General features: G+C 40.6%; 1 protein-coding gene across 1 annotated transcript in view; it reads right to left on the bottom strand.

Moving 5' to 3' along the window:
• Positions 1-10,873: 10,873 nt before the first annotated feature.
• The window catches only part of LOC116326457 (probable polypeptide N-acetylgalactosaminyltransferase 8), a 34,252-nt gene continuing 19,928 nt past the window's right edge, over positions 10,874-25,197 (bottom strand). The window contains exons 9-11 of the mRNA XM_039615786.1: positions 11,632-11,724; positions 11,156-11,326; positions 10,874-10,993 (exon numbers count right to left, since the gene is read on the bottom strand). Coding sequence (XP_039471720.1) covers positions 10,874-10,993; positions 11,156-11,326; positions 11,632-11,724 — 384 coding nt within the window. The remainder of the gene's footprint in view (positions 10,994-11,155; positions 11,327-11,631; positions 11,725-25,197) is intronic.

The following is a 25,197-nucleotide window of genomic DNA, read 5'->3' as shown; positions in this document are numbered from 1 at the left end:
GGCTGCCCAAAACGAATTTTATCCGACCAAGGAAGAGAATTTGTTAACGAGGTAAGTGTTAGGTTTACTTTTCCATACCTCTTTAGGTAAATACTTGGCCACAGTGTGCCAAGTAGCTGCCAGGCCAAAGGTTTTGTGTGATTGTTTTTAAAAAACAATTTTCTTTTTTCTTTGAAGCTCAACTCAAGACTTTGCAGCTTAATGAAAATAGATAGAAGTGTCACAGCAGCGTATCACCTTCAGACAAATGGCCTCGACGAAAAGACAAATGACAACATAAAAAGGTATGTTTTATTTGTATGTAAGATTTCATTTGCTTTTAAGACACTGTCACTATTGTGGTTTTTTTATGTCCACATGTAGAGCCCTGAGAAAATTAGTCAACAGTCAACAGAATGACTGGGATGTGTATCTGGATGCTACACTGTTTTCTTTGAGGTCCAAGGTCCACACCACAACCAAATACACACCATTCCGTTTAATGTATGGGAGAGAAGCTACGTATCCTTCTGAAGTTCCTGTCGAAGTCCCAGTAAGTGTTATTAAGGAATTTTATTTATGCAACAACTATGATAATGCATAAATTAAATGTAATCTTAATTGGAAATTGTGCATATTGATATTGGCTGCAGCTTTAATCTTCTCTGCTTAACTTATATATGCAAGATACATTTAAAAGATAAAGTAAGTGACTAGTTACTTCTTTATGTTTGTATCTTTTTGCATTTTGCAGTCTTCAACTCATATTGGATGTAAAGAAACATGCAACATGCACTGAGCTTGTGGAAGTCTGGAAATGGATCTGCCTGTCAGTAATTTTCTCTTTTGCCCACCCGCTGCACCTTTCCTATTTCTCTGCGTGAAAATGCATGTTTATTGTGTTGACTTTTTTCCTGTTGTGGCCCGTTGGCCTTTACCCGGCTTTTCCACTAAAAATCTCATGCATGCCTGAGCTAACTTATCATATTTTTCTTTCAGTAAAGAGGCTATGGGCTGCAAAGGATACTGGGCGCTTGGAATCAGTTGTTGGACCATACAAGTTATTTGATTCCTCTTTTCGAACACTGCAGGGGTCACGGTGGCTTTCTGATGAGGTAAGATAACTTATCATTACTGACTCTGATTTTGAAGTGCTGCTCCTTCTGAAGCATTTGCAGTGCAGAGACCATTAATAGTTTAAACTGTGCGGGTAGGTGGGGGTTTATATAGCAAAACTCTGATAAGGTTTCACCCATTCACTTCCATAGAAAAGATTGTTATCAACCACAACACAGATGTTGTGACATCTGTGACATCATAATACCCAGTTCCAGTATATGCAGAAAGAACCTTTATCAGCAATTATATTTCTTTCCAAGTTTTTGTGTGTACAGCACTCAAGCAGTTACTTCAAAAATTGTTGCTGCTGGTGTATAAACTCTGATTTTTCAAAACAGGTCATTGATGCATACCTGCACCGTGTTATTGAGAGACGAAAGGTAAGTAAGAAATGTCCTTTGCCCAGTTATTTTGAAATACAAAAAAATGTATTTACTGTTCTGTAACATTTTTGTATACTTATACAGAATGCTGTACACCTGCTCTGTTCAGTAGTTGCAAGCTCGTTGTTTTCTGGGCAGTTCAGATGCCTCACCAAGGTAAGTTGAAAGTTCAGAAGTGGTCCAAAAGTTGAGTCATTTCTATTTCTGAGGACAGAGTTCGGTTCCTTTAAACAAGACTATATTTGAAAACACCCTGAGACGCATGGTACCTAAGTAAATCGAAATTACTCTGCACTTCCAATCCCACAGATGAAGTTCCCAGTTGAAGACATGTGGCTGTGCCCTGTGAACTTTGGTACACACTGGATTCTTGTGGTATGTGTTCATTTAGTTATTAATTTGCGTAATTTGTTGTGAAGCAGTTTCTTGCTCAAAGTGTTATTCTTAAATAGGTTTTCAGTGGCAAAACTATTGTAATTTTTAATTTATTAACTTTTTCTTTAGATTGTCAACATTTCTGCACAGAAAATACTGCTCATAGACCCCATGGGGAATGAAGGTGTTTATGACAGGAAAATTCTGCGCAACTGGAGGTATGTATGATACTGAGGTATTATTCTTGTATGTTTTATGTTCAGGTATTAAACATAAAACATTTCTTGTTTCATTACAAACATTTTTGTTCAACTAGGAATTTTCTGAGGATGAGAGGGCATGAAGACACCATGGAGTGGCAGTTACACACTATGCAACACAACAAGCAACAGGATTCCAGCAGTTGCGGAGTTTTGCTGTTAAAGGTAACCCTTATTCAAATGATTCCATTTATTGTTAGCTACAATTAGGACTTTACATTATAATAATAATGAGAAATCTCACAGTTTGCAGAACAGTACCTTGCTTTTGGAGAGGTCAGTGAGGTGTTAACCACTACAGAAGCAGTTGTGCTGGAGCGAATGCAGATAGCTTGCACCCTACTTGAACATCGAGGTAAGTCCAGTAAAGTCCTTATCACATTAGAGTGTGTACTTCCAATTTAAATAGTGCTTTTCAAACAGCACAGTACCAAATAGTGCTTTTCAAACATTTTCAGATAAGACCCTTCTTAAAGTCTAATTAAAAAAAAAATTCAGGGGACTAATTTGCCATGAAGTATTTGTGGAAAAAATGTACTATTATTTTTTTTTTTAATTAATCAATAAATAATGTTTGATTAAAACCTAACCATGAATGTGTTTCAGGGAACGCTGAGGACTACTGCATTGTTTGCTCTATGTTAGATGCTGATGCTGACCGCAGCATGATTGAAATGGTAAAACAAAACAAAAGAAACACATAAGTCTTAGTATCATTACTTGCTAATCATGTTTAAAATGTTGACTAATAGTATTCACCAAACATAATATGAGCTATTTATTTTTCCTTTCCAGGTGCAGTGTGAATCTTGCCAAAGATGGGCACATTTTGCATGTGCAAAATATAAAGAGAACAACCAAGAATATAAATGCAAAAAATGTAAGGAAAACACATAACAACTTCAAATAAAAACAGCTGTCTTTTCCTCCATGTCTCTTTGTATTCTTTGTCAACATTAGATGATTGTGTGCTGGAGGCACGTTTTGATAGTGTGATTTGGCCATCTGAACATCCTACCTAAATAAATCCAAGCAGGAAGCATGTTTTGATAGTGTGATTTGGCCACCTAAACGTCCTACCTAAATAAATCCAAGCAGGAAGCATGTTTTGATAGTGTGATTTGGCCATCTGAACATCCTACCTACCTAAATAAATCCAAGCAGGAAGCATGTTCTGAACGTCCTAGCGAAATAAATCCAAGTTTTTAAGTGATTTGGCCATCTGAACATCCTACCTAAATAAATCCAAGCAGGAAGCATGTTTTGATAGTGTGATTTGGCCATCTGAACATCCTACCTAAATAAATCCAAGCAGGAAGCATGTTTTAATAGTGTGATTTGGCCACCTAAACGTCCTACCTAAATAAATCCAAGCAGGAAGCATGTTTTGATAGTGTGATTTGGCCACCTAAACGTCCTACCTAAATAAATCCAAGCAGGAAGCATGTTTTGATAGAGTGATTTGGCCATCTGAACATCCTACCTAAATAAATCCAAGCAGGAAGCATGTTTTGATAGTGTGATTTGGCCATCTGAACATCCTACCTACCTAAATAAATCCAAGCAGGAAGCATGTTCTGAACGTCCTAGCGAAATAAATCCAAGTTTTTAAGTGTGATTTGGCCATCTGAACGTCCTACCTATAGATATGTACGATGGAGCCATTAACCACGTAAGGTAGCATATTCTGATAAGGTAGCACAGATTGATAGACAAGACCATAAATTTACGCTACGGTAGCGCTACGGTAGGATGTTTTGACAAGGTAGGACGTTTTGTCAGAACACCGGCAATGTAGCATCATGATGCTAACGGAGTCGTGGCTAACACCGCTAACTCCGGACAGGAGCGTGACACTACCGGGATTCCAGCTGCTGCGAGCGGACAGGACGAGAGACAGCGGTAAGAGGAAAGGAGGGGGACTGACAGTGTTTGTGAATGACAGATGGTGTAACCCCGGGCACATCACTGTGAAAGAACAACTCTGCAGCAGAGACATTGAGCTGTTAGCCGTTAGCATGCGTCCGTACTACCTGCCCCGGGAATTCTCGCATGTTATCGCGATAACAGCGTATGTCCCCCCCTCGGCCAACGCGGATGCAGCCTGTGACACTCTCCACTCAGTGGTCAGCAGACTGCAAACACAATCTCCGAGAGCCCTCCTCATAATATCAGGGGACTTCAATCATGCCTCACTGGACTCCACACTGCCCACCTTCACCTAGTATGTGACCTGCCCAACCAGAGACAATAAAACACTGGACTTACTGTATGCCAATGCTGAAGAGGCATACAGCTCATCACCTCTCCTCCCTGGGCAGATCTGATCATAACCTGGTGCACCTTGTCCCTGTGTATGAGCCCTTAGTGCGCAGGGAGCCACCAGCCACCCGCACAGTGCAGAGATGGTCGGAGGAGAGCGAGGAGGCTCTTAAGGATTGTTTTGAGTCCACTGTGTGGGAGGTGATCTGTGACGACCACGGAGAGGACATCGACAGCCTTACTGCATGCATTACTGACTATATTAATTTCTGTGTGGATAACACCGTACCTACCAGGACTGTACGGTGTTTCTCCAACAACAAACCTTGGATTACCACAGAAATTAAAGCTGTCCTCAGGCAGAAGAGGAGGGCCTTCAAATTCAAAGACAAAGAGGAGTTGAAAAGGGTGCAGAGAGAGTTGAGGAGATTGATAAGGAATGGGAAGGACAGCTACAGGCAGAAGATGGAGAACCAGCTTCAGCAAAACAACGTTGGTGAAGTCTGGAGAGGCCTCAGAACCATCTCAGGCCACAAACATCAGAACTCTCTGCCTGGGAGGGATGTGAGGTGGGCAAATGAACTGAATCATTTCTTCAACAGATTTGATTCAGCCATTAGGCAGTCTCCAACATCGGCTGCAGACTCACCCACCCCCACTGCTGCTGTTCCACCTCTGACACCTCAGACACTTCACACCTCCTCTATTCACCCTGCTCACTCCTCCCACCCCCAACAACAGCATCCAATACACAATCAACACAAGGCTCCTGCCTGTCTCTCTCAACCACCCAGGTTAGGAGGGAACTGAGGAGGATTAAAGCCAAGAAGGCAGCGGGTCCAGATGGCATCAGCTCGAGGGTCGTCAGGTCCTGCGCGGACCAACTGTGTGGGGTGATGGAGCACCTCTTCAACCTGAGCCTGAGGCTGGGAAGAGTCCCACAGCTCTGGAAAACCTCCTGTGTTGTACCAGTGCCAAAGACTTCACGCCCAAGGACCTCAACAGCTACAGGCCGGTGGCTCTGACATCACACCTGATGAAGACCCTGGAGCGGTTGGTCCTGGCTCAGCTTCGCGCCTTGTGAGCTCATCACTGGACCCACTTCAGTTTGCCTACCAACCTGGCATTGGAGCGGATGATGCCGTCATTCACCTCCTACATCGCTCCCTCGCTCACCTGGAGACCGCTGGGAGCACTGTGAGAATCATGTTCTTTGATTTCTCCAGTGCCTTCAACACTATTCTTCCCTTGGTTCTGAAGGACAAGCTGGAGAACTCAGGAGTGGACCATCACCTCACTACCTGGATTTTGGACTACCTCACCGACCGACCACAGTATGTGAGGACTCAGGGCTGTGTGTCGGACAGGGTCGCCTGCAGCACGGGGGCCCCACAGGGAACGGTTCTGGCTCCGTTCCTCTTCACCATCTACACTGCAGACTTCTCCCACAACTCCACCCAGTGCTTCCTGCAGAAGTTCTCTGATGACTCTGCAATAGTCGGCCTCATCACTGATGTGGACGACAAGGAGTACAGAGGACTGACTCAGGACTTTGTGGACTGGTGCCAGCTGAACTACCTCCAGATCAATGCCAGTAAAACCAAGGAGCTGGTGGTAGACTTCCGCAGGCACAAGCATCCTCCACTGCAACCACTGAACATCCAAGGTATGGACATCGAGGCTGTGGACAGCTACAGGTACCTTGGTATTCATCTGAACTGCAAACTGGACTGGACTCATAACTCAGACGCCCTCTACAGGAAAGGGCAGAGCAGGCTGTACCTGCTGCGGAGACTCAGGTCGTTTGGAGTAGAGGGCCCACTCCTGAAGACCTTCTATGACTCTGTGGTGGCCTCAGCCATCTTTTATGGTGTGGTCTGCTGGGCGGCAGCATCTCTGCCGGGACAGGAAGAGACTGAACAGGCTGATCCGCAGGGCCAGCTCTGTTCTAGGATGCCCTCTGGACCCAGTGGATGTGGTGAGTGACAGGAGAATGGTGGCTAAGCTGTCATCCCTGTTGGACAACATCTCCCACCCCATGCATGAGACTGTGACAGCACTGAGCAGCTCCTTCAGTGGGAGACTGCGACACCCACGGTGTGGGACGGAGAGATTTCGCAGGTCTTTCCTCCCCACTGCTGTCAGACTCCACAACAAAGACTTTAACTGATCAAACACACACATCCACACATGTGCAATAATACTAATGTGCAATAATCTTTTCTGGCATCGTTGTATTTTTTACTCAGTTGTATAAAGCATTTGTATTCTATTTTTATCTTATTGTATATTTTATTCTATTTTATTCTACTGTATATAGTATTTTATTTTATTCTATTCTGTACAGTTGTGTACTGTATTTATTCTTATTTTATTTTATTCTAATTTTTGCTTCATAACTTTTGCACTGTCCACTTCCTGCTGTGACAAAACAAATTTCCCACGTGTGGGACTAATAAAGGTTATCTTATCTTATCTTATTATCTTAAACTGAATTTAACATCACCTACAACACTGATTAGATGCAAACTGTTTTTTGTTCCCCTGTATTTATACATGTGTAATGACCATAGTTGACTCCTAATCCTAACACATCATATTACATTATAAATCTGTTTTATGTCTTTTTAGGCCACTGTTTAGGCACTTTTAATCCCTCATGTTTTCATATGTTGGTGTATCGCCTCTGGCAATTATCATGGTCCACTAAAAACTAAATGAATAAAAAAGAGACTGAAGAAACACTCTTCAACTATGTTATGATTATTAATGTTGCACAATCTGTCCACCAGAGGGCAGGAGGCCTGTTGGCAACACGTTTCCAGAAAGTTACAAGCAACAACTATCTTCTCTGAACAATCAGGAAGGGTCTAAATGAGTAATCCATAACTTCCTGGGAAAATTTAAAAACAGGATTGTTTATTAAATTCATTTTTTTTAATTATCTTAATAAGGCCTAATTAAATTAAAAGAAACACACACAGAGACTTTCACGTCTCTCAATTTATTCATCTCTTACTCTCAATCACACACATACATCAGATATTCAAAGCCTGGATATTTTGGTTTCAGATTTCTTTTTATTTCAGATGATCTTTTGTTTTTATATTTTGTTTATAATGTTTTCAGTTTTGTTGCAGATTGCATAACAAATATAGATTTGGAAATTGTTTTACACATCCATACAAATCACATTTGGGCTCCCTGGTGGTCACATGGCTCCATAAAATAACTGGCAAAAATGCAAGAATACTGGCCTACAATGGGAAAATGGTTGAATCTGGTGTAATACAGTAAAAATGTCAAATATCACTTCTTTTCTTCAAAATGAAATGCTGACATTAAATACACGGTTTTATACTGCAGTGGCAGAGAGATTAAAAATGTGATTTCTGTGAAAGTGAATAAGGCATTTTTGTCCACAAAGATGTCGAGAAGGAGTAATAGGGACTGAACAAAAAATAATAAAGTAATCAGATAAATTTGGTTGCTGATTTTTGACATGTCGACGACCACCAATGCCCCATCCCCATATGATATATTATATGGAAAATATTTAGTTTTTTGTGAGTTTTTCAATAAATACTTAATAATCCAAATGTTGAAACTGGCATTTAAGGGGTTAAAATCCAGAAAATAATTTAATATTTGATCATTTTGAAAAGGGCTCACGTTGAGTAAGTGATTTATGAAAAAAGGAGGAAAAAAATATTACTGTATGAGGATTTTATGGCAAATTTTGTGCGTGTACATTTTTGTACACAAAGGTGTTGAAAGGGTTCAAAATGGATGAACAGAGTAGATGACATGTAAGAGTAAAAGATACAAAATTTCAAAAATTTGACTTAAAAGAAGACTTCCTGCAAAAATGCATGTCACAAGCTATAACACAGCCAAAATGATCGCCAAATTATTTTTTTTTTTTTTAAAGTAAAAAAATGCCCAAGAAGGGCATATAGATTCTTAGGAGCTTGGAAAGAAAAGCGTCTGGACTTCTTTAAGTTGCTTGAAGATGTTTCACCTCTCATCCGAGAAGCTTCTTCCTCAGACTACAATGACCTGGATGACTGAGAACCTTCACAGACATATAGGTTCTTATTCCTACAAAACAAAACAAACGCTCGGCACTACAAAGTGCTCGACACTACAGCATAAAAGACATTAATAGAAATGGACAAACACCTATGTTATAATTTGACCTCATTAACAAACCGTAAAAGTCCAGTTAAAAGCCATTCATCTTCATATCATAAGTACACAAACTGTTTTTCCATGACTTTTTTTGGTGTCACGTTTTCAAGACCTTTACGGCCTCTCAACTTATTTCCGATTTCAGTTCATCCATAATACCCTCATAGTGATAACTCACAGAATGTCTAACGAGATGATAACACCTTAGAAGTCACACACGGGTTGGTCAGCTGCTGACCTGACGGGATTGACGATTTTGTACTGATTATACATTACAGGCGCACGTGATGGTGTGCATTCATGTTATACAGCTCTTTTAACAAAACACCCGAAGTTCAATGTAACAGGAACAGGTGACACGTAGTGTGCAACAAAGGCAAGCACTGACATCTCACATCGCTCTTCTCACACACCCTACTACACGATCTGTTTGCTGCAGGACAGCAGCAAAGTCAAGTCAATTGTTAATCGTGTGGGTAACATGTAACTTCTGTTGTCCCATAAATTCATGTCTGAGCATCTTTCAGTTCAATTCGATTCGATTCAGTTCAATTCAATTTTATTGAATTGAACAAATCACAAAAACAGTCGCCTCAAGGCCTTATATTGTAAGGTAGACCCTATACATACAGAGATGAACCCAACAATCATATGACCGCCTATGAGCAAGCATTTTGGCGACAGTGGGAAGGAAAAACTCCCTTTTAACAGGAAGAAACCTCCGGCAGAACCAGGCTCAGGGAGGGGCGGGGCCATCTGCAGCGACTGGCTGGGGTGAGAGAAGGAAGACAGGATAAAGACATGCTGTGGAAGAGAGCCAGAGATTAATAACAAGCTGCAGATTAGAAATGCAGAGCTAACCATAGCTGTCTAATACATTTATGTTAAACTCATTCACTATCATAGTTCACAGACAGGAGGCGTATGCAACACAGGTATGCACTGACATTTCACATGACTCTTCTGACACACTCTACATGATCTGTCATGAGTTGACATCCTGCAGGACAGCCATTCCCAACAATGCTGCAGGCCACACGTCTTCAGAATAAAAGTCAAAGAAAGGTTTATTAAAGGGCTGAAGGATTCAGGCATTGGTTTGTCACAGTTTATTTGGGGTAAAGTCACATCAGAAATACATGTGAGAATGTTATTACCCCATCCATAGTGCATGATAAGCTACCTGAGGTCACCCAACTTTAATAATTTGTAAAAACCTACCTACTTACCTACCCACCCACGCTAACCTGGCAAGATGAAGAGTCTCAAGACCCGACATGTGTGATGTGATCTCTCATCTTTAACACAGCTTGGGCTCTGTCTCCTGGAGATGGACTGGACTCTGTTCCAGTCTGAAGTTGGCCAAGGCGATAAAATGCATGGCTGGGTATCCTTGTATCCCCACGACTTGCTGCCTTGATCAGTCTGAAGTGACTGAAGAAGATGAGTGACGAAACATTTCTTGCACTAAAATCATTACGTTCAGATGAACAGAATTAACCTTCTGGGATTTAACCTGGATGATTGAGGATACATCAAGATAAGATCACCATAGTTTCATGACCAATGAATCCTGCTTCTAATGCAACACATAAAAAAAATAAAAATAATTGTTTCTGCAACTGCAGCACACTCTATAATGTGTTGAACCTATACTGAGTTTAAAAACAAACATTAGCCTTTTCTTAAGTTCCTTTTATTTCCAAGTATTCCAGTATTTGAAAACAATGTAAACATATCAGTTTTAATCCTCAGATCAATAATCTGATAACAGACATAAGATCTATAAAAATTACATTTCAAAGACCCACTAGCCCCAAAAGGATAAATGTCTAAAGAAAAAAAAAAAAAAATATTGTCTTATGATCTCCATTGTAAATGAAATTTAATAAGTAAAACAACATTTTAAAACTGCAATTTCCAAGCATGAGTTTTACTATGATTTGTACTGGGACAGAATATGTGAAGATGTACTTATGGAAAACAGATTTGTTGTACAGTGTGCGGCTGCATGAGGTATGGTTTTATATGGAAAGGCAATGTCATTCATGCCACTTCTAGTAAGGGCATAGATAACTGGAAACATCATCCGAAGATTTCACAACTGTGTCAGTCTCAAAGTTTACTGTTCTATTATAGAGTAAAAAACTTCAGTACAAAATCAAATGACATTTTTTGGATTTTTCTTTAAAGTAACAACTTTGAAAATATTTTAAACAAATTACACCTGGATGCCCTCTTGTCCACAAGAGGGCATCCAGGTGTAATTTATCCACTGCTGTATGAGCAGAGCTCAAACACACTTTAAAAGGGTTTGATTATGTGTTGAATTGTCCATCTTTGACCTGTACATTCCTGTATTATAAGTTTCTGGTTTATAATTTCCAGGCATCTCTTTGTTTGTCTGTTCTTCAGTTCGTTGCCCTGGTAAAGAAAACAAAGTGTTAAATATATTGCCTGTTTTTTTTAGCTATGAGTCACACTAAAGTCATTCAACCTCTTCTGAGACGTAGTAAACCATAATTGTGTTTCACATATCATGACTTTTAAAAACCTGGCTTAAAAAAAAACTTCATTATGTAGTACCTGAGTGAAGTCCCAGTATATCCCCATGCCTTTCTGAATAGCCTCCTTACAGTTGTACAGGCCAGGCTCAGTTTCTTCTGTGCCTGTGTCAGCTAAACATCGGTTGTCATTGTACTCATGTGACTTGATGCCGCCAATGTAGAGCTCACCCGTTCCACGATAATATGTGAACTTAAAAGATAAAAGAGACAAAGGTCAAAATGTGATTAGGATGTAAAAAAGTCAAACAAATGACACAGACAACGGGGTTTCAGACCACATAAGCATCTGTACCTTTGTCTGTTAACATGCATAATAAATAGAATTTGGCTCTTTCCCTATTCAACTTTGGACTGCTTCTATGAAAACTGCTTTTGTTTTCATTTGAACTTTACGAACGCACCTCTTACAATCATGATTCTTGACAAACATGTAGCTACTTCACTTACTTGAGAAACATGATGATTATCAACATGATTATAAGGTGCTTCACTTACCTGAGGTCCATAGTAGTAGCAATTGTAGGCAATCGGTGTGTGACCTGGTACTGGACCTTGGTCTAGGCACATGTCAGCATCAAGGTTCTTCATCTGTCATCAGGAGAACATTATGATAGATACAAGCAAATCATGGAAACAGATTCCCACACATCCCGCAGGACTCGACTGTTCCACACATACTAAGCAACAGAGAAAAGTAAACTCACTCCTCCATATCCGAGTAGGTCGTCCCAGGGGTCCAGCTTTGGATACACATTATCCAGGTACCATTTGAAAGGTTTACAGTTCAGCCTTTCTCTGAGTTTCTTCCTCTCTGAAATGTCACCTATGTCAATTCCATGATTCTGCAGGAACAAAGAAGAAGATGTGAATAGATTCAGAGATTGTGACTGAGGAAGAATCTAAAGAAAGATTTTCTTTAAACGTCGATGTTAAAAACACAAAGAGCACACAAAGCCTAATATCTCCTCATGACTCTGTGAACAGGAGAATGAAATATCCCTTAGAGAAAAAATAATTTGTTGTTTGTGTCAGTGCTTCAAAACACCTCAAATGGGATGTTCCAAGCCAAGTTAACATTGTGCTTGTATTCATCCATCCAGATCTCTGCAACTCTGAGGGCATTTCTCTTCATGGGAGAACTCAGGTCAGGCATGTAGGGCTTGTGGGCCCTCTCGATGTGGGCGATCTTGGAACATGGAACAACTTCAATGCTGCCTCCACATGTCCATACCTACATGAACAACGTCAAATTAAAAATTATATGACTGATCACTCATAACTGTGCAAGGTTAAAAAGCGAGCATTTTAAATGACCTATTCACTTTAACAAAATCCAGCAGGTCCAGCTCCACAACTATTCTTTAAAATCATTGTTATGAAAGAGAACTTCATGACTCTATGTGGTCTTTACTCACACGAATTCCCAGCTCAACATTTTCTCCACCATACACTTTCATTCCTTCATCAAGGCCTCCAATTTCCCCCAGAAACTTTCTATCAGCAACCATGATCCCCATGACAGATGGACTCCTAAAGTCAAAGAAGACAAATGTATTTCACAACTACTTCATATTGTTGTTACAGAAAAATAAATCTGATCTAGCACTGATTTCACTTGAACTTACTTGCCAGGCAGTGAACCGTCATTAAGTTTGTAATACTCGGGTGTAAAACTCTCATACATGCACCACAGAGCCCAGTCGAAGGCGTGTGCAGAAGCAAAATATTTAGTAACCTTGAGATCATCAAAGCTGATTTTATCAAACACCGGGGAAACCACCACAGTTCTGTCAGCTTTAATCTGTGTCAGCAGAGGTTCAGCCCTGTATGAAGGAGGGGAAAAAAAGAAATGGTGGTTCAAAAAATGTTACATATAATAAGTGGAAGTCACACCCTTAAAGACTTCAGTGGAAGCACACACCCAGCGGTTGCTCACAATTAGTAATCAGTGCACTTGATGTCTTTTATCATTCAAATGCAACACCCACCTTTTCACCTTTTATTTAATGCACAGGGTTGGGATACGTTGACACTGCTGTTTTAAAATTAAGTCTTTGACTAAAAGATTGTCTAAGCAGCATCTGTGTCATCACCACCAGCACCATTACACAAGTTGATTACTGTCTCAGTAAATCTGCTCAATGGTTGTTGTGTAGTTATACAGAGATCACTGGGCAGTGGGTTACTGGGAAGTTGCAACTGTGTGTAAAGCTTGTGTGTGTTTATGAAGGTAAACATATTAATCTCAGCAAGTTTATTCTGAAACTGTGACACCAGCCAGCTATGGCCTCAAATCAGTGGAACGAACAAATGAATGAAAACATGTACTTTTGCCATGTTCCTACCACATCTCATGGACTTCGATGTGTGCGTCCAGGATGGCCACCACGTCAGCAGCAGCAGCCCTCCACCCGGATACTCTGGCATAAGCGAGACCTCTCTGCTCGCTGTGCCTCACTCTCACAATACGGAGATTAGGGTTCTCCTGCTCAAGCAACTTCACATACATGTCAAGGTCACCCTTCAGATTTTCTGAATTGTAGAAAGAAAAAGATCCTTTGCAGAATTTCTTGTTTGTGTTTTTCTTTTGTTTTGTTTTTTGCTTTTCCCTGGGTTTTTGGGTGGGTCAGTGATTTAAACTTTGGCACTGCAACAGACTGGTGACCCATTCAGTGTGTAGACTCTGTCTTGCTGTATGACAGGTGGGAGAGGCTTCAGCAATCTCATGAACCTCAACTGGATAAGCAAAAGAAACTGAATGTCTGACTAGCTGGACTGATGGATGAATTTAAATTAACCAAGCAAGAAAACTGGTTTGACCACAAACATATGTGACATGTCACAGCCTCTGCAGGAAAAGTACATTTACAAAACCACTGTTTTAAAGGTTAATTGATCAGAGTGATCAACTATGATGTAATTCAGAGTTTTTAAATTAGCTGTTTGTAAATAGCTTTTGATTGATTAGAAGTGTTTTGTACATCTAACAGATAATCTTCACTTAGGTTTTCATGATTAGCTTGAACTGGTAGACATAAACAGGGAAGGAATGTGAGAGGAATGTACAACAGGTACATTATCAGTCTGCACTCACTGGCAGTAATTTGCATGGCCTATATTTGGATTTTTTTTTCTAAATAACCAACTTACCATTAGAACTATTGTCATCCACCATTATTATCTCCTTCAGCAGGTTTTTAGGAGTGCGGTCGATGATGCTGCGCAGGGCTCTTTTGAGAACAGACAGGGCTTCATCCAGGTAGATGAGCACCACACTGAGACTTGGCAGGTCCTTGGGGTAACTCTTTTTCAAACATCTATTTATTAAAATGAATGATATGAAACACCACAGTATTTGATCAGAAATGTAAAATATTTTAGCAAGAAATGAACTGGATGGAGTTAATTGTCTGGATTTTTTTTCTTTGCATGTACATGAGAGGTAATGAAAGATTAAAATCATAAAAAATAAAAGTACCGAGGATCTCTGGTATCTGGAAGAGGTCGATCCAGAGGGAGGCGATCGCTCAGAAAAACATTGTACCCATACTTCTCATACAGGCTCTGAGCCTCTCTTTGGTCATCCTCAGAGAGATTTGCTCCCCACTTCTTGAACAAGTATGAATTAGGGAACAGTTTTTCAGACTTTTTCATTGGGGCTGCCTCATTTTGGGGTTGGATATTTGCATCACCTTCCTTCTGCTTCTCTGCTTGCTTTTGGACCTCTGCTGATTTTCTGTGTCTGTCGCTGTCTTCTTCTAACATCTTCTGCATGACATCCTGCTTTTTCTCAAAACGTCTGAGTGCATCGTCTTCAGCAGAAAACAACATGAGCAAAAACATGATCAAGGAAATGGAACAGTTAATATTCCTACTAAACAGAACGAACACACTGCACAAGATAATGTTAAAATTACAGCATAAAACACATTTATAGTAAGGTACAAACACCTGTGTTATAATTTGACCTCATCTGTCATTAATAACAAAAGCTCAGTTAAAAGCCATTTATCTTTTTTTATAACTACACATATGATTATTCCATGACTGTCTTTTGTATTTTTTTCCTTCTTTTTAATAATAAATTTTCTTACAACTTGTTGTCACATCTTCAGTACGTGTGCAGCCAATACCCTTTGCTGCCTCTCAATTTATTTCTTATTTCAGCTCCTTTTATTACTGGATCTCTCCTCATTTGTGGTGCAAATACTATGCAAAATCATAATTAATATTAATATGTGACTGAACTCACTTAGATTGCTGATGCTTGCCTCCAGTTTGGAAAAACTCCTGATCATACGTGGTGTGTCCAAATCTTTATCGGTATCCACACCAGATTGGTATCCGTTCTTCAGAAACATGCCCAAAAAGAAGAGGCCCACTATGGTCCCCAGTAAAAAGAATGTCCGCTTTTTCCACGTTCCCCTCATAGTGACACACTGACCTCCTAGTCAGCAAAATAAAACTTCAAACACAGCCACTGAACTGACGAGATCGAGTTGTTTGTACCGCCTGCACTGAAAAAAAGGGATTGGCCAGCTCTTGGATTTATGTAATCATCTTGGGTGTATTTAACACAACTGCCTCATGTTTTAAAGTTAGGTGTAACTAAATAGTGTAGAAACTACATGATCTGCAGGGAGGGTACATTAATTTGTTCATATCACGTTCAATTGAAGTAAGTCAATAATGAAGCAGTGCCAAATCTCACAATATTGCACGTGATTTCATCTAGCGTCGTTTTGATCGTGGGTGAGGAATGTTGCCATTTCAGTCAAGTTATGAAAGTGAAGTTGGACTTGTTTGATTTATTTCGCATGAGCTCTATAAGTGAAAGTTATCAGGCCGTATTTTGGTTTTTAAGGCAGACCCATTTGTTCGGGAGAATTTGAATATTTTATTTTATTTTATTTTATTTTATTATTTTATTTATTTTTGTCATTTCGGTCCACACTCCACACCAGTTAGTGACGGTAATGCACCATTTTGCTGTTTGCCAACCGCCAATAAACCCTATACAGAAGAAGAAGAAGATTCCAGTCAAGTCGAGCTGCCCAGCTCTACTTTTTTCGGTAAGTTGCTGCCTGTCACTACTTTTTGTCGGTGTAGGTTGATTTTCTGAACGAATATTTTCCATATCACAGCCAAATGTAGTTTAATGTCTAGTGTGTCACGATGTAATGTTTGCATTAAATAAAGAATTGGTCACAATTAACTCAGAGGCACTGCAAACATATTTTGGTCTTGTGTTTGAATTAGTTTGCAAACTGACTGTTCAGTTACGTTATTCAACAGTGTTAACTGCACCGTGGTGAGATTTTCTTATCATTGTCTTAAATGTATTAAGGGTTGTAACGGTAAAAGATAAGGTTTGTTGTAAAACTGATTCTAATGACATTTTCCTATTCTTTCGCAACAGAGAGTGAAGTAGGACCATGACAGCTCAAGCTATTCTCAGAGTTATCCTTGGACCAGACAGTAGTCAGAGGGTGATGGTTTCTCCTGGTCTGCCTTCAACTGTCACTGAACTGGAGGCTGAAATGAAGACTCAGTGCAAAATAATAGAACCCTTCCGACTACAGTTCATGGACACACTTTTTGGCAATGAGTTTGTGAACTTAACTTCAATGGCAGAAATACAAAACAAAGCAACAATCAAAATTGTATACACATCCTGCCAACCTCAAGACCGAGGTGAAGACAGGTTTTCTTTTCCATCAACCAGTGCTCCTGATGACACATCTACTTGTGGTGACAGCACTGTGAGTCTTTCATCTCCAGAGTCTACATCATCACGGTCTTCATGGCCAGATTTGTTTTGCATTCCCCATTTCATATATGATGCGGAAATTAAGCTTGCGAAGGCCCATGTAGCATTTAAAGAAAATGGTATGCTGCTGATCCCTGATCCAAAGCTAAAGTCCGACATTTGCAGGGTCTAATCCAGGAGGTAGTCAAGCACACAGTCTACCCCACAGACAGTAAGTTTGATCAAGTTGCAGAGGCCCTTATCCTGAAGCATCCATGTTTGAAAGAAAAAGGCTCACCCAGTGGCTATGCGGGATGGAAGATGAGCCTCAAATACAAGTTAGCAAACTACCGCACACATCTCCGGAAAGTAGGATGTCCTGAAGTATGTGTGAAGTCCTTGAAAAATAAGCCACCAGAGAAATGTTCCCCTGCCTTTGATGTTAAGCGACCAAAGAGGGGTGAAGTGGATTACTGCCCCTCTCTTCCACTCGGAGAAAGTGAACAGTCCCTTGAGAAGATGAGGGTTGAACTCCTTTCAGATGTGAAGAAGTGCAACAACAGAGAGACAGTTATGGGTAAAATGAACAGAACATTTCCACTTGTTCTCCTTAGCCCCCTATTATGAAAGTTGAAAAACATCCATATGACACCTCTCCCGCAAAGTGAAAAAAGTATTGTTCCTCTCACAATTGGGGTCACATTAATGTGATACACCTCAAACCTGTGATTCTAGTGAAAGAAGGAAGATTCTGGTGGGAAGGGTACACACCCTTAGAGCGGGTGTCACAAGTTTGATTCCCACCCGGTATCCCGTAAGGGTTGTGGCTAGACCCCCCCATGCTGAAACCAAGCCGTGGAATGGCATGGCCACGTCTGCAGCCTGTCCGCAGCTTGGACACAAGCAGTTCACTATATATTGCACAGTGTATGTTACAAATAGAATTTGAATTCATTCATTTGTTCTGTCTGAAAAGGCCAGAATTGGGACTGGGATGCAGCCCTGGAGTGTAACAAGTCCAGGTTTATCATGAAAATCATCCAGGAATATACCAACAACTTCCAGAAAAATGAGGAGAAATGAATCTGTACATCAGCTTTTGTCTGAGGAAAAAAAGGCTGATAGAACATCTAAAATCTTCTGAGTGACGTAACCTGGCTTGCTGGTGGGCCAGTGTCTGTCTAACAAAAAAACTAATGCAGAGCTTGAATGCCCTTCAGGGCTCGCAAAATCGCTAGCCCGACGTCCCGGGGCTAGCGATTTTTCCAGTCGGGCTACCAAAATCTATCTCAGCCCTGCCCGTCGGGCTATCATAGGAAGGAAAATATATGTCAATGCTTTGCATTCTTTCGCAAATGTAGCTGAGTAATTATGTCTTTGGCATCGATGAGCCACTGTCAATATGTGACATATTGAAATCGCGTTTGAATTTGCGCTTGTTTTTTGCTTTCACTTTCACTTTGCGATCGCGCAAACTGTGTATAGAGAGCGGCAGAGGGTGACAGATTAATTGCGCACCAATTCCTGACATCGTCTTATCACTCATTAGCTTACTATTCAAACGTGACAAGTGAAATCTCTGGCAACAAGCTTAAACATGTGAGAGGTTGATTGCGCAGAGAATCGCTGACCGTTATGTAAGTACGTGTGTAAAAGCAGATGAATTTACGCAGGTATTTTAGTTCTGCAGAGCGAAATAATAAAGGTCAGGGTGAAGAAGGGACAGCCAAAGAAAAGCCGACCACAAAACGGAAAAGTTATGACAAATCAGACTGAGGCAAAAAGAAAGCTCAGCTTTTTTGGTTTCATGGACAAAGGAATTTCTGTGGCTGGAATATGATATATATTATATCATAATAATATAATAATATAATATAAATAACAATGTTCTGCCAGGTGTGTTGTGAGTTTCCTTGGATATCTGAGTCACAGAGGTTACTGGGACCAGTAATTTTAAGAAAGACCCCATCAGAACCCATGACAAATGCAAGAAATGCATTATTGCTCAGTCTGCAGTATCTTTCCCAGAACAAACACCAATTGCAAAAAACGTACTAAAAATAAACCAAGCACAACAAGAACTCCTGAAAAAGCTGTTTAGAACAGCGTACTATGTTGCAAAGAGTGAACTACCATTTGCAAAATTTAGCAGTCTTTGCAAATTTCAAAAAGCAAATGGCCTAGCTCTTAGTTCCACTTGCCTCTTACCCATGACTTCAGTGGAAATTTCAGATTCAGGATCTGACACAGACTGATTCATGTTCTACACAGTTCTTACAAGTTCATAGAAATTTCTGTTCAATTTGAACCAAGTATTTGAGTTGATGGTTGTAATTTTTGTTTTAACAATTTTTTGATTGATGTTTTGTTTCCTTTACAATATTATACTTAAATGTATAATATTGTAAAAGAAACAAAACATCAATCAAAAAATTGTTCTCTTTTTTTATTTGGGCTACTTAAATTTATTTTGGGCTACCAAAAACTGAAGAGTGCCTGCCCGAAGGGCAACCAGGGATTTTGAAATTTTGCGAGCCCTGCCCTTCATGTGAAATACAAGTTGTGCTTAAAGAAATGTTTTATCTTTAACCAGGACATGACTGAGGCCACTGCACTGAGTGCCATAGAGAAAACTAGAGTACTGCTCATCGGAGGAGGAGTGGACGCTTGCGCGTTTGGCTGCCACTGCTCCCCTCTGTATACATCTATACTTACTGTTTAGTATAGTTACAAAAGTTTGTTTGTTTTGTTCTCTGAATCTACTGTCTCCCAGGTAAAGTGCTTCCCTGCCTGACCTGTTTGGCCGTGTGCTTTGGACACATTTACTGTCAGCTGTTAGCATCAGCTGTTAGCATCAGCTGTTAGCACCAACTGTCAGCATCAGCTGCTAGCCGCTGCGCTGTCTTCGGATAGCCGGTATTACATCATGACTACTGCTGAGTTGCTGCTCTTCCGGGCTCTTCTCGGTGGGTTTGTTCTGCAGTCCATACTCCGGCCCGTCTCCTCCACGCTGAGGTACTCGACATCAGAGCTACTCTTTCTGCGCTTCCAGCACCTCTCGACCTTTCCTTTCCGCCGGCTTCACTGCTACACCCTGCGATCGCCTGGCGCCCGCGTCGAAAGTATGTCCACCGCGGATCCAGACGGAATTACAGGATTGACAGCAGGAATCCGATACCATCCCTGTGGTCATCTCACCGCCGCTCCGCTAGGAAGCCTGGTGGACGGACTGCTGACCCTACACTGTAAAAACTCATCTATAGAATTTACCCAATAAATCTGAGGTAACAATTTGCATAGCCTTTTTTGTGGTTTATTTAGTTCAATATATTGTGTATAAAATAGCTTCAATAAAAACCTAAGAAATACTTAATTAAATTGGGTAAAATTTACCCCATATTTATGTATACATTCAACAGCTACTTACTCATTGAAATTAGGTAAAATTCTCTCTTGTTTGCTAGTTGGTAATACCTGATAATTACTAATGAAATTTAATTATTATCAGTTAATAAACATTACCTATTCATATAAGGTAAAATGTACCCCCCCAAAAAAGATATTCAAATGGTTCATTATCTCAATGTTTTTATTCCATAAAAACACAGAATAAAGTGCAACACAACAGGTAATGCAGACAACACTTTCCAAGGCGACTTAGTTCATTTTAAAAGCCAAAAGCACAGAAACTCTACAAGGTTGTTTCTGTGCATGTACGTTATCAAACATCTGGGAACAAGAGGGGAAATGTGTGTGCATTGCATAAGCTTATTTTTTTGAGGCCGTGGACCTTGTTCAGTAGTTTCGCCCGTCAAGTTCCAAAAACAGTTTTTGAAAAGTGTCAAATGTGTTCTTCAGCTCCTTCGGATATTCGAGGTTGAGGGCATATATCAGTCCCATCAGCAGTACACATGCCTTTGTTCGACTTCCACATCCCTCCATCACTTGGTTTCCCTCAATCACAATGGACACATCTGATGGATCCTCCTCAGCCATGATGTTGTGGATCACGATCACCTTCATCATATTGTCTGTGTAATCCTCACATTCCTACGTGTTGAAAAGAAAGAAACAAAAAGCATACACATGTTTTATTTTATTTAAGATGCTTTTTCAATATATTTCAGTTGATCTAAAGAGGGAAGCGGAAAGAAGATGAATGGAGAAGGGGAGAACAGGGGATAGGAGAGGACAGGAGAGAAGAACATTAGGATCCCTTGAGTTAATAAGTAATCTGTTATCAATATGACATACCTGGCAGTCATGAAAAAGATCTTCTTGTCTTTCCCCGAGGTAGCTAATGAGGCAGCAGATAACAACATCCCTTTTCTTCTCAATGCTCTGTGTCTGTAGGGAGATACAATTTAGTGAAAATACTAAGTGGAGTGATTTACATACATTAAGACTGAATTACTTAAAAACATGGCTGATGCCTCTCTCCAGCTTTCAACAGGTGAGAGGTGGGTACACCCTGGACAGTCAATCACAAGGAAACATAGAGACAGACAGGATAAACAACCATGCACGCACACACAAACCCTAAGGACAATTTAGAGAGACCAATTAACCTAACAGTCATGTTTTCTGACTGTGGGAGGAAGCCGGAGTACCCAGGGGGAACCCACACATGCACAGGGAGAACATGCAAACTCCATGCATAAAGACCCTGGACCAGGATTTGAACCCAGGACCTCCTTGCTACCCACTGCAGCCCTCCATAATTACATATTTGTGAAAAAAGTCAAATAACATACGTCATTCAAAGTGTCCAGCCAAGGTCTCATCTTGGAACCAGCAGCTCCTCCTTTGGCACGCATAAGCTGCAAAAGATAATCACAATCCTCAAAAACACATGGCACAGTTTCAAACTTTTTTAGATGGCCACCAAGATGTTCAAAAAACTGCCTCTCATTGTCAAAAGAGCATGAATTACAGACAATGCATGTGAACGAAAGGATGTTGCCTGGCTTGGATGACTGTGAATGATGCCTTGACAAATGTGTCCTTAATGCACCCCATGTCTTGATAGTGCAAGGGCAATCTGCATGAAGGCAGGGTATGGAGTGAACTCGACCAAAATGCCCATATATTAGCCTGATGTGTTTCAGCAGGTCTAATCTTTTTGTGGTTGTGAAGTTGGACAACTTGCATTTCCAGTTCATTTTCCCATAACTGAGGACTTTGGTTAAGATTAACCAAATTTTGAAGGTCAATGTGATTTATTTCTTTAGAAACTTGCATACCTGTAAAGGATACACCGGGGGTGGGGACGTGGGTGGGTGTGTCAGCCCTAGAACTGGTAACAGAGTTGCCTATCAGTGAGCCTCTGCTTGTAAAGGACACACGTGAGGACCTGAAAAAGAGGGCAAATAGTGAGTGTCCACATACACAGATTCTTCATGCAACAAAAATAAGAAAATACATTACACAAAAGAAATTTTCAGACATGTACCTGGTTACAAGTTATTTATCAACCTGAGTCTCTTTAATGAAGGTAGAAATTAAACATAAGGTGAATATTCTTCTTCAGTTTTTCTTTGCTCCTCTTATCTGAGAAGTCTGTCTGTCTGTTATACTTAGCAAGGGTCTGTTATGCAGAAATTACAGATTGTGTACTTACCTCACTAAAATAAAGGCATTGCAATTGCATAGATTAATATTCATGCTTCATGGAATTAGCTTCATAGATCATATTCATAGATGTAATATGCTTCATAGAACATGCCGTATTTCTCCAAATTATAGCCCAGATATATAATATTCAAAATTAATTTGGACCCCAGGTGTTTAAAAGAACCAGGTTTCTACATGTGGCCCGCTGAATAATTGGGGAAGTATGATTATGAAAACAATTATTAAGCACTAACGTTCTAACACTACCCAATATCATATAAAATCAATTCAAAAATATTTTATTTGATCCCACAATTAAAAAAAAAAATTAGGTGCAGCAACAGTGGGTATTTTCACACATACTAGTGGGATACAGTAGTACTTTGTTTTATTTTTTAACATGTGCCATTTCAATATTTTAGAAAAAGCTAGCATTGACTAATTTTTAAACTTAAAACAAGCAGTCAGACAGTCATGCACAGGCCTGGACTGGGACAACATTTCAGGCTGAGAGCTTTACTCCACCTGCTTTTATTTTGGTGTGACACCCTGGGGAACTTCAGCTACTTTCTGTCAGAGACCGTTGGCAACACTGATGGTCTCATGAGACACCCTCCCTCCCATCAGTAAGTAGGAGAGACTTTCTATCCAATCAGAGGTGAGGAAGGCGGGACCTGCCCCTACTTACTGATACGTAAGATGCTCTTTAACCACACCATACAGTTAATAATTCAAACTCTCAGAGCAGTCTTTGTTTTTTACTGATCGTTTCACGTTGGCTTTATTTGTTTTGCTGCTGAAAAATCTCCCTATAGCTGGAGTTCATGATGCTGTTCTGTCCCAGTGTTTCCCCGCAGTGCGAACAGCTGAGCGGATTATGAAGCAGAGCAAAGCGGTATCTGCATGCCAGAACAAGCGACTACTGCCGCGCACATTTTTAAATACAAGCAAGCATGCTTCAGAGCTTTTTCAGAAAGTTCTGGTGCTGCTAAAACAAAGCCGCCAGTTACAGCTGGGAGAAAGCTTTCAGTGAGCTCTCCGGGATGATGAGCTACAGTGAAGATCAATGGGAAGACGCAGACGGATGCAACAGCTGTTTTTTAAGAGTTTTAAAACACGGCTGTTGGGAATGATCTGCCCAGTGTTCATAGAATCTCAAAGACATACAGGATTTAAGTTTGTTTACCTGTTTTATGTGTTGACCCAGAAGCAGAGCCACCACAACTTAAGGATTTCCGCTCTCATTTCTCAAAATAATAATAATAATAATGATAATAAAAAATCGTCTGACGTCCATTTTCTTTTCCATCAAGGAAGGAAAGTAGTTTGCAAAGACCGCGATTATAATTATTGGGGGTGTCCAAATTCATGGGCTGCATCCTCCAGGGGACGTATTTGTAGACCGATTACGTCACAACGACGCTCCGAAGGCTGACCAATGCGTCCTCCTTTTCCCCGAATTTGAAGGATGGGTCGGGTGTGTCCTTTGTGGCCCACCATATCCCAGAATTCATAGCGCTGCCCAGCCAAACTCCAGTTTCCGGCAATGGCGGCCGCTACTAAGTTTTAAAATTACTCTTAGTATTCTTTCTGGGTCACATAATAAACTTTTAACATATTTTTAGGCGAGAATGTGGGTGTGTAAATGTAACCAATACGTCTACTCATAAAAAGAATGAGTGAAGCAATATGGATAACAACAGAGGACCATTTATTCAGGGTTTGATGGCAATTTACCATCTATGTCCAGCACTTTTTAAAATATTGATGGACTGGAGCACATCTGTCCTTAACATACACTCTTAAACATCAGCTTGATACTGATACATCAAAGGAAACTTAACCGACTCTAAGTGCAAATGTTTCAACCTGAACAACTTAGAACTTCCCTGGGATACAATACAAACAAAGACAAGAGGAAGTAAAATATATTTTCATCAATGGCCACTTCTAACCAGGTGGCAAGTGAATATATTGTGTAAAGAGTCTTTTTTTTCTCAGTCCTGGGGTTGTGACACCACAACCTCCTCAGCCTGTAATCAGGGAGTGTCTATTTGACAATAACCAAAATGTCTTTGGGTAGTCTTTGTGAATGCAACAAGAAAATAAAACAATGGTGTTAGCTGGCCAGCAAAATAAAGAGAGTGTATGGCACTGAGTGCGGGCGTGTGTGTGAGTACTTCGGTCCAAATAATCGAGGTCCGGATGGATGAATGAATGGCAGCCGCCGATCCTTAATGGCACCCGCGAGACAGCCCAACAACGAGGCAGCACAGCAGCACAGCAGTAAGGCAGCACAGCAGCGAGGCGTCTGGCAGGAGATCGAACAAAAGTCTTTTTAAGGCTACTGCAGAAGGAGATAATTCCCCGCTAGCTCACCCAAGCTTGCTCTCAGGCACAGCTACAAGCCATGTGAGCTCATAACCCCACAGTGACATACGAACTTGGCTACCAAAGTCCGCTTAGCATGGCGGCTAATTGTCGAGCTTGCTAGCTTGTCCCCAATTAGCGATTAGCACCTTAATAACCATTACTACACATCACATCATAACAAACACATGATAACACATGGAATAGTACAATATACATATGAAACAGATGTTTTACCTGGCAGGAGATCGAACAAAAGTCTTTTTAAGGCTACTGCAGAAGGAGATAATTCCCCGCTAGCTCACCCAAGCTTGCTCTCAGGCACAGCT

Source organism: Oreochromis aureus, linkage group 7 (genome assembly GCF_013358895.1).
Source record: "Oreochromis aureus strain Israel breed Guangdong linkage group 7, ZZ_aureus, whole genome shotgun sequence".
Lineage (NCBI taxonomy): Eukaryota > Metazoa > Chordata > Actinopteri > Cichliformes > Cichlidae > Oreochromis > Oreochromis aureus.
This window is presented reverse-complemented; position numbering and strand designations above follow the sequence as displayed.